Source organism: Rutidosis leptorrhynchoides, chromosome 11, assembly GCF_046630445.1.
Source record: "Rutidosis leptorrhynchoides isolate AG116_Rl617_1_P2 chromosome 11, CSIRO_AGI_Rlap_v1, whole genome shotgun sequence".
Lineage (NCBI taxonomy): Eukaryota > Viridiplantae > Streptophyta > Magnoliopsida > Asterales > Asteraceae > Rutidosis > Rutidosis leptorrhynchoides.
Genome location: NC_092343.1, coordinates 19,521,156 through 19,531,862, shown reverse-complemented (window position 1 = coordinate 19,531,862; position 10,707 = coordinate 19,521,156). Strand labels below are relative to the sequence as shown.

Below are 10,707 nucleotides of genomic sequence, written 5' to 3'. Positions count from 1 at the left end.
GTGATTAAGTCCACCTTCGATAACGGTCGTTGATCGGAAGGCCCCTGACAAGGTTGTAGGTACCAATTTATGAAGAACTAACCTGTAAACCTTAGAAGTCTAAAATTGATGATTGCCACTACGTATTGTAGGTTTTGTGTGTGTATTCTTTAGATAGACGACTAGGGTATATATATAGGAAAACCCTAATTCTAGAACCGTCCTAGATAATGATAAACCCTTCCATAAAAAACTCCCCCGAATCTCGGATGTAATTATGGAAAAGATATTCAGACTTGATAGCCAAGTAACCGCCATACCGGGAACAAAGGTATTCAATACGCTACCGCATACCGCACAGAAAGCATACGCGTACGCACACCAGTGATTGTCCGCATACGTATAGCATGCGCATGCGGGTTGCGGTATCATTATTCCACAAGAAATGATTGTTGAGATATTGTCAAGAGTTGGTAGTTCATCATGCGTTCAACTGTTCTCAGCAAAAACCGTCTGCAAATCATTCTTGATGTTCTCTGAGGATCCTTTGGTTGTTAAAAGGATATCCTTAGATAATTACTCGGCGGTTCCTTGGGGAAATACCATGGTCTCATTTTACAATCGTTGTCTTCTTTCGGGTAATCCTCAAGCCATTTTTCGGTTAGGTTTGTATCTCTACTTTGACGCTAATGACATCCAGTTAGGGCTTCAAAAAATAAAGGAAGCTACTAACCATAAACTTTTAGAGTCAGTTTATGTCTACGGCTTAATCATGTTTGCCTCTAACCAAAATGAGGCAAAGAATATCGTATTGGAAATGTTAAATCAAACATTTTCAGCAGAAAGCTTAGATTTAGTAGTTACAGTTAGAAGAAAGGTTTTCGCTATGTTGAGAGACTTATGGAAAACAAACCGCCATCCATTCACTGGCCTAGAAACGCATTGCCCTTTGACCCGACACAAACCCTACCTTCCAGACCGACACGTCTTTGAATTATACCTGCCGATACAAAAATGCATGTCATGCTTTTGGTCCTATGAGTTAACTATTTGGGAAGATCATTTTGGTTATAACTAGATCGATTTTATTGTTATTTTCAATTTGTAAGTTAGGGCACCATAATCATCTTCTGTTAGTCCAAATTTTGTTAATCTCATTGCCCTAATGAAATGATGTAAGTTATGTTTATGTAAGAATTAATTGGTATAACCATTCATGGTATGTATTCGATAAAATGACATGTAAAACGACTAAGAAAAACGATTTACAAATTCCGTCGCGAATCGCGGACCACGAATGTAGTTCTATTCTATGTTAGTAATTCATTAATTTCTTTTCACATTTACCATTTTACCGTTAAAAGAAGTTTATATGTTATAACATCCTTTAATTATACCCCGTATTATGGAGTATTATTATTATCATGCTTAATTAATATTTTTATCCTATAAATAACATAAAACTCTAGATAATAAGTTAATAACTGGTACTCCGTATTTTAAACTTGAATTCAAACGAAGTAATTGTATATATTGCGAATATAACGTATTTGTTTCCTAATAAAATCACGGAATTTAAGGACTTTGTAACAGAAATTCATAATTATCTAAAGGCTAGATTTTTCTTAATTTTTTTACCAAAAAACAGAGATTTTCAGTCAAATTAGCTGTATAGCTTTGTGTATAAATATTGTTTGATAGGTTGCGTACATCTCCAAAAACAAAACAAAAAAAAACCCATGGCGAATTTCATACCTTTAGTTCTACAAATTAAAATCTTTTGTCGTCTTCCTGCTAAATCATTGATTCGATTTAGATCGGTCTCAAAAGAGTGGAAGTCTTTAATTGATAGCTCTGAATTTAATTCCGATTTCATTGTCCACCAGGCTCAACGAAAACGTCTTCTTTTATGGTGTAAGTATACACATAATGATTGTATAGTTGATGATGATGATTCATTCCCCCAACACAAGATTTCTTTGTCGCAGCCTCTGTCCTTTAACCGATTTTGTGATGATGATGATGATTCAAAAAGAAAGCAAATGGAGTTTGTTGGTTGCTCTTATGGCTTGCTTTGCTATGCTGGTAGTTATTTAAGTGACGATGATGATTATTTCAATCGCTACGTTATATGGAATCCTTCGATAAAAAAATCAATAGCAATTGATGCACCTTATTATAAGCGTATTTATGTTGGGTTTGGTGTTTGTCCTATCACTCTTGACCCTAAGATTGTTAGGATAAATATCATTCATGTTTCAGGTGATGATGTTCGGTATATTGATGACAAAGATAAAGTTTGGCGAGTTGAAGTATTTACCTTAAGTGAAGGGGTGTGGAGAAGTCCGTTAACCAAACATCCTCGTAAATGGTTAAAAATTGATTTGTATCTCAAAGGTAGTGGTTACAAAACTCCAGCAGTTATGAACGGGTTTATTTACTGGTGTGCCAATAATAATTCTACTAACACGATCGTATCTTTTGATTTGGGAAGTGAAGAATTTGCAAAAGTACAAGTACCTGGTAATTTAATCGATTTCAACATCTTTAAGCTAAGAAACTCTCTTGGTCTGGTTGGTCTGGTTGAATTTAGCTCAGAATATGCTTACAGTGTGTGGTCGATGGACCATGTTTCAAAATTGTTTACCAAGCTCTTTAGTGTTACCTTACCAGATATATATTGGCATGTATTGGGATTCAGAGATAATGAGCAACTTATAATCTATGGACCTCGTGACGATGAACATGGACCTGAGTTTGTAGCTTACGAACCCAATTTGAAACACTTAAACGGTCTTGGGACTTATGTGAGTTGTTCCTCTTTTACCTCCTTCACAGAATCTCTACTTCTGCTTGGTAAATCAGGCACACTTAATGATGATGAATGTGATGCACACACTACAAGATCTTTAGATCACGAAACCTGAAATCTACTAATTTGTTTGGAGAATGCACCAAGGAATATATGAATTGAAGATGAAAGTCCAATTTATATTCTCACATTTTAGTTTTTCGTTACTTAATATTTGCATTGATGCATTTTTGATAGTTTATGAATCCTAATTTATGAGTTATTATTGATTATTTAACTAGCCTTTAAGAGCCCGTGCGTTGCACGGGAGACCCTATTTTCAAGTAAGTATTCGGGGACTGGTCGACTAACTGACTAACATTCATTCGGGTAATTATTACCTCATTGAAAGCTTGCCTCCGCGCCACCATTGGTGAAAATGCAATATATCTCGGGTCATTAGATATTTTTCTAAGATGTCAATATCTGAATAGTTAAAAAAGTGAAATTTAGATTAGAATCTAATCATTTAACATTAAATGCATTAGATATCGATATATAAAATCGATATAGAAGTCCCATGGGTCAAACATTGGAGGGTAAATTGTAGACTAAATTGAAAGCAAGTTACACCTTTGGCCTGTAGATTTGATAAACAGTAAGCATTATTGTTGGGTGGAGGGATTCTCATAGAACACTACACCATAAAAACGGAAAGTTCCACGCATGTAATCCATAAATGTATACGCTATTAACACCCCACAATGGATCAGAATGCATAGAAAAATAAACTTAAAGAGCAAAATAATAAACAACTTTTAAGATACCGTATACCAGTGAGTTGTTAAGAAACAATCCAAATGTATAGCTCAAGCCTGCAAACAATACAAAGAAACAAATCAATTTACCCAAACAGATCCACAAAACCATCTTTACTGAGCCCATGGCGAGGCCATATTAAGACACATTAGATACAGTATATTATAAAGTTGTTGAAGCAACGTGAGTCAATTTGTGACGACGTAAGTCATAGACGTGATTGGCTACAAATGTCCTTAAGATACCACTCATGCCCGAAACGGTAAGAATGATGACCGTTTGTGAGGAGATCACAAAACCAAATAAAACACACACACATAATACACACACACACACTCTCACTTATATGAAGTCCTTTTGTTCACATTCCACACAAAAAAAGGAAATTATAAAACCTTAATCTCGTCTAAGTGTATGATGGGTCAAGATTACTATGTTCACATAGCTTACTATTAAATAAAGGTTAGTTTTAAGTTAAGAACATGTAACAACAGCCCCTATAATATCCACACTTTTATACTCATTTTAAGGTCAACAAATTACAGATCAGCTATGACATCAACCAATTTGTAGTTGCGCATAATTCTATATAATAAATTTTATAAAACGACATGCTGGCCCATTTTTTATATTAATGGGTCCAATTCTATTGAACAACACTTTTGACCCTTTTCTAATCCTTATTAGCCACAACTTAAGGTAGATGGGTCATGGGGCAACAATAATAGTACTACACATTTCTAACTAAATAAACATAATGTACAAAGACATGGGTTGGAGAAACGATTTCCCTTTTACTTAAAGGTAGGGAGAAGATTATCTACATTTCACCTTCCCCATACCTCACATATGTGAAATTGTTTGCTTCTTGATAATTCCACTTCCTAGCAAAGTATTTATTGTGTCTGGCACTGCACAAGCATCAAGTGTTTTGGTTATGCATGGTGAAAGTAGAAGTCTTCCTACGACATCAAAGAAAGATTTAAGACATATTGAGGCTAACTATCAATAACCAATAACAACACTTAAAAAACAAAATAAAATCCAGGTTGAAAAAGTTTAAACTTATAAAGACATATTGAAGTTATCTGAAGAAAAAAAAATTTAAGTTAAAGAAGCATAGCCATCAAATCTTGAACAGGATTTGTAAGCTAAATAAGACCTGGATGAATAGATAAAAGTCAATTCACATATATAGTTTTATCACTTACTACTCATGTCTTGTTATAGCATTATCACCTTATTAAGCTAAAATTGACATTACTAAGATCCATTAATTGACTTAAATCAAAAAAATTACCTTGTTTCATGTCATGCTACAGCTTTTCAAAAGTCAGACCCTCCTGACCTTTCTCTGTTGCATCAAATATGCACATTAAGCATAACCGAAACACTTCCTAAATGGCCAATAGTTACATACAATTACAATCAGTGTCATGATTTATTGCAAATAAAATTAAAGTACATATTAGGTCATGATCTAATGTAAAATAATTGAACCACACGAACTATGAAACATACCTTATAGCACAATTTAGACACTTCAACTGGAATCACACACTCAAAGTTACATGTACAACAAAAAATTGACTAAAAGTACTGACAAATTGGCCAGACGAAAACACCTAATCCACCCTTGATAGCATACCATCTATGATGCTTTACCACAAAAATTCCTTATTGCAGAGCTAAACAACATAACTCAATAGTGGAGTATTGTCCCTAACATAAGAACTCCTAACACAGTTCATTCTCGAAACCGTTCTATTTGAGCAGCCAATAACATCTCCACCATCGGGGTGCAGATAGTGGAGTATTGTCTATCAACTTCAATTTCTCTTAGGCGGCATTATAACATAAATTAATAACGACTTACAACAATATGACCAATCCTATATAAATGAAATCCAAATTAAAAAAAAAAAAAAAAAAATCAGCTTGTAAATTGTTATTAAGAAAAATCCCATATAAATTAATAATATCTAAACGCAATTACAAAATAAAATTAGGCATCTGCTACATACAATTATAACGACACATAATGCACTACAAAACACATAATGCAATACGAATTAAAAATTCAATTGCGTATATAGAGTATGTAGCAGACAAAAATACCTGACAGGTGACTAAAAAATAACGTTCGACAACTACTGTGAAAATTCGGAAGCTACAACAGCAATAGAGGAGATAATATCGGAGCTAAAAGGCAACAATGGCAACATGTTCATGAAAATGAGCAAATAGCACATATGATAAACTCAACCAATTATCCTCTTATTTTCAAAGGATCGAGAAGAAACCAAATTTTGAATGTAAAGAAATCAGGAAACTGAAAAATTCGTAAAATAGTAATCAATAATTATGTATTAGAACCTGGATATCAAAAGTAGAAATCTAGTAGTTTGTAATCGCTACATTAATTGTAATTGAAGGTTGAAGCAACCTTATTTTTCAAAGCACGCAATCACGTCAGAATTTATGAAATCAAAATCCGTAATTTCACCAACACCCAAAATCAACCCTAAAACATGATAATCAAAGGCAATCACGTCAGAATAGATGAAATCAAAATCAATAATTACAAAATTAATAAACGGCAGAAGTGAAACACAAAGTTGTTGTTCATTCAAATTAACGACAGATTCCAACATTAATACAATTACAAAAATAAAATTTATAATGCTGTTATAGAATTGGAAAGAAACTGTACCTACTGAAAATTTATGAGGAATTGAACAACGATCTATGAAATCGAAGCCCTAATTAGGGAGGAAAAGGAAACCCCTAGTTACGAATAGCATCTGATTGATGCCGAAAAAACGGCAATCGGCGGTATTCCTCTAGAATGAAGGGTGATCGGAATAACCGTCGGAGACATTATTTGGGTTTTTTTTGTTCTGCAGTATCATCTGTGTTTTTTTCTAAATCCTATTACCGATGCTTTTTTTTTTGCTTTTTTTGACACGTGGCAGATCATAAGGGGTGGGACAGGTATTACTAATGTGACCAATAAGAAGATGGCATGTGGAAAGGTGGAACTGATTTATTGGATGGGTGCCATGTGGCAATAAATCACATGGTTTGTAAATGGTAGAGACATTTATGAATAATAAAATGTATGATCTATGATTTATGATTTATGATGATGAGACATATAGAGGGATAAGTTACACACTGATACTTATTAATGTTACATTCAAAATCATCAAATTACTTTTTCAGATGAAATCACCGTGTTACTCGATGGATGTTGTTGAGTTTGGTCACAATTTGATCCTCCATGTTTATTTTTATACGCATATTTTCTTTATCAGCCGTAGTCAGTGGCTGTACCAGGATTTTTTTAACTGGGGCAAAAAAAATTTAAAACCGTATCAATTTGTTTGGGCAAAATATGGAGGTTTTGGGGCAAAAAATAGAATTTTTAGGCAAATTATGGAGGTTTTGGGGCAAAATTTGAAGGTTTGTGTGCAAAATTTGTAGGTTATGGGGTAAAATTTGAAGATTTTTGGGCAAATCTGAAGGTTTTGGGGCAAAATATGTAGGTTTTGGGGCAAAAAAAATCCAGCGGGGGCGAAGTCGAAAAATTCAAAATTTTACACTGAAAATTGTAAATCCACTGGGAGCGGCTGCCCCCGCTTGCCCCTAAATAAAACCGCCCCTAGCCGTAGTGGTAGTAGTAGTTAGATTACACAGTATTAGGTAAACCGTAAATTTTTTAGAGGTTATTTCGAAAGGTAAATCACCTCTACCTTTAACTGATTAATTGTTAAGGTTAACATTCAGTCTACAAATATATTGGTGATGCTTTTGCTGCAAATTATATGAGCTCTTTACTTTGGTGTTGTTTATGTTGAGAGCGTGTGTTATTGATTTTGGAAATGGGTGGGATAGATATTTGCCACTAGCTGAATTTTCTTATAATAACAGTTATCATGCAAGTATTAAAGCCGCATCGTTTGAAGCTCTGTATGGTAGGAAGTGTAGGTCTCCTGTCTGTTGAAATGAGGTTGGGGATGCTCAACTCACAGGTCCAAAAATTATTCATGAGACTACCGAGAAGATTGTACAGATTAAGGAAAGATTAAGAACCGCCAGAAGTCGGTAAAAGAGCTATGCCAATAAGAGAAGGAACGATATTGAATTTCAGGTTGGTAATCGTGTTATAGTGAAGGTATCACCTTGGAAGGGTGTGATACATTTTGGTAAAAGGGGAAAGTTGAATCTTCGTTTTGTTGGACCGTTTGAGATCATTGAGAGAGTTGGACCCGTGGCTTATCGTTTGAAATTGCCACAAGAACTCAGTACTGTTCATGACATTTTTCATGTATCGAATTTGAAGAAGTGTTTGGCCGAGGCCGATGAAACTATTCCTCTGGAGGAACTTCATGTTGATAAGCAACTTCATTTTATTGAGGAACCTGTTGAAATTATGGATCGAGAGGTTAAGACTATTAAGTAGAGTATAATTCCTATTGTTCGAGTTAGATGGAACGCCAGACGCGGTCCCGAGTTCACTTGGGAGCGTGAAGATTAGATAAAGCAGAAGTACCCGCATTTGTTCCCAGATGCTGAGTCAACCCCTGCACCTGCTTAAATTTCGGGACGAAATTTCCGTAACGGGAAGGTACTGTAACGACCCTACTTTTTCCGTTATCTTTTACCGTTAATTATTTAACAACCGTTAACTGTTATTCGTGCCACGTCATTTCTATGACCTATATTATTATTTTTGTAATAATATATTAATTATTATGTGATATGTGAATATTTGTATTCATATTTTAGGTTATACGTTTCTACGTGTCGCGGATTTCTATCCAGCGAATCTTTTCGGTTTTCAAACCAACGGACAAGCTTTTGGGATTTTTATGAAATGTCCCGTTCTTATTGATTAAAAACGTTCCATATTAATTGATTTCGTTGCGAGGTTTTGACCTCTATATGAGACGTTTTTCAAAGACTGCATTCATTTTTAAAACAAACCATAACCTTTATTTCATAAATAAAGGTTTAAAAAGCTTTACGTAGATTATCAAATAATGATAATCTAAAATATCCTGTTTACACACGACCATTACATAATGGTTTACAATACAAATATGTTACATCGAAATCAATTTCTTGAAATGCAGTTTTTACACAGTATCATACAAACATGGACTCCAAATCTTGTCCTTATTTTAGTATGCAACAGCGGAAGCTCTTAGTATTCACCTGAGAATAAACATGCTTTAAACGTCAACAAAAATGTTGGTGAGTTATAGGTTTAACCTATATATATCAAATTGTAACAATAGACCACACGATTTCATATTTCAATACACATCCCATACATAGAGATAAAAATCATTCATATGGTGAACACCTGGTAACCGACATTAACAAGATGCATATATAAGAATATCCCCATCATTCCGGGACACCCTTCGGATATGATACAAATTTCGAAGTACTAAAGCATCCGGTACTTTGGATGGGGTTTGTTAGGCCCAATAGATCTATCTTTAGGATTCGCGTCAATTAGGGTGTCTGTTCCCTAATTCTTAGATTACCAGACTTAATAAAAAGGGGCATATTCAATTTCGATAATTCAACCATAGAATGTAGTTTCACGTACTTGTGTCTATTTTATAAATCATTTATAAAACCTGCATGTATTCTCCTCCCAAAAATATTAGATTTTAAAAGTGGGACTATAACTCACTTTCACAGATTTTTACTTCGTCTGGAAGTAAGACTTGGCCACTGGTTGATTCACGAACCTATAACAATATATACATATATATCAAAGTATGTTCAAAATATATTTACAACACTTTTAATATATTTTGATGTTTTAAGTTTATTAAGTCAGCTGTCCTCGTTAGTAACCTACAACTAGTTGTCCACAGTTAGATATACAGAAATAAATCGATAAATATTATCTTGAATTAATCCACGACCCAGTGTATACGTATCTCAGTATTGATCACAACTCAAACTATACATATTTTGGAATCAACCTCAACCCTGTATAGCTAACTCCAACATTCACATATAGAGTGTCTATGGTTGTTCCGAAATATATATAGATGTGTCGACATGATAGGTCGAAACATTGTACACGTGTCTATGGCATCTCAATATTACATAATATACAATACAAGTTGATTAAGTTATGGTTGGAATAGATTTGTTACCAATTTTCACGTAGCTAAAATGAGAAAAATTATCCAATCTTGTTTTACCCATAACTTCTTCATTTTAAATCCGTTTTGAGTGAATCAAATTGCTATGGTTTCATATTGAACTCTATTTTATGAATCTAAACAGAAAAAGTATAGGTTTATAGTCGGAAAAATAAGTTACAAGTCGTTTTTGTAAAGGTAGTCATTTCAGTCGAAAGAACGACGTCTAGATGACCATTTTAGAAAACATACTTCCACTTTGAGTTTAACCATAATTTTTGGATATAGTTTCATGTTCATAATAAAAATCATTTTCTCAGAATAAAAACTTTTAAATCAAAGTTTATCATAGTTTTTAATTAACTAACCCAAAACAGCCCGCGGTGTTACTACGACGGCGTAAATCCGGTTTTACGGTGTTTTTCGTGTTTCCAGGTTTTAAATCATTAAGTTAGCATATCATATAGATATAGAACATGTGTTTAGTTAATTTTAAAAGTCAAGTTAGAAGGATTAACTTTTGTTTGCGAACAAGTTTAGAATTAACTAAACTATGTTCTAGTGATTACGAGTTTAAACCTTCGAATAAGATAGTTTTATATATATGAATCGAATGATGTTATGAACATCATTACTACCTCAAGTTTATTAGGTAAACCTACTGGAAGTGACAAGAAATGATCTAGCTTCAAAGGATCTTGGATGGCTTGAAAGTTCTTGAAGTAGGATCATGACACAAAAACAAGTTCAAGTAAGATTTTTACTCGAATTAAGATAGTTTATAGTTATAGAAATTGAATCAAAGTTTGAATATGAATATTACCTTGAATAAGAAAGATAACCTACTATATATAACAAAGGTTTCTTGATCTTAGATGATTACTTGGAATGGATTAGAAAGCTTGGAAGTAAATTAGTAAACTTGAAGGGATTTTTGAAGTGTTC

The 10,707-nt window shown here is 33.8% G+C and overlaps 2 protein-coding genes and 1 long non-coding RNA gene across 4 annotated transcripts; 2 read left to right on the top strand and 1 right to left on the bottom strand.

Annotated features, from left to right (window-relative positions):
- Positions 1–424: 424 nt before the first annotated feature.
- LOC139874336 (putative F-box protein At1g67623) lies at positions 425–1,654 on the top strand. The gene is made up of 2 exons (XM_071861781.1): positions 425–856; positions 1,628–1,654. The coding sequence occupies exons 1-2, from the start codon at positions 425–427 to the stop codon at positions 1,652–1,654; spliced, it is 459 nt and encodes a 152-aa protein (XP_071717882.1).
- Positions 1,655–1,718: 64 nt separating this feature from the next.
- LOC139874335 (F-box only protein 8-like) lies at positions 1,719–2,906 on the top strand. Its single transcript, XM_071861780.1, has one exon. It carries the CDS (start codon positions 1,719–1,721, stop codon positions 2,904–2,906), a length of 1,188 nt encoding a protein of 395 aa, XP_071717881.1.
- Positions 2,907–3,122: 216 nt separating this feature from the next.
- On the bottom strand, positions 3,123–6,481 carry LOC139877720 (uncharacterized). Of its 2 annotated transcripts, XR_011768739.1 has the most exons (5): positions 6,303–6,481; positions 6,036–6,113; positions 4,890–4,986; positions 4,432–4,500; positions 3,123–3,645 (listed from the first exon to the last, which is right to left on the bottom strand). It is a non-coding gene; the product is annotated as an uncharacterized lncRNA (long non-coding RNA). The 2 variants fall into 2 exon arrangements; XR_011768740.1 differs by lacking the exon at positions 6,036–6,113.
- Between the last annotated feature and the right edge of the window lie 4,226 nt (positions 6,482–10,707).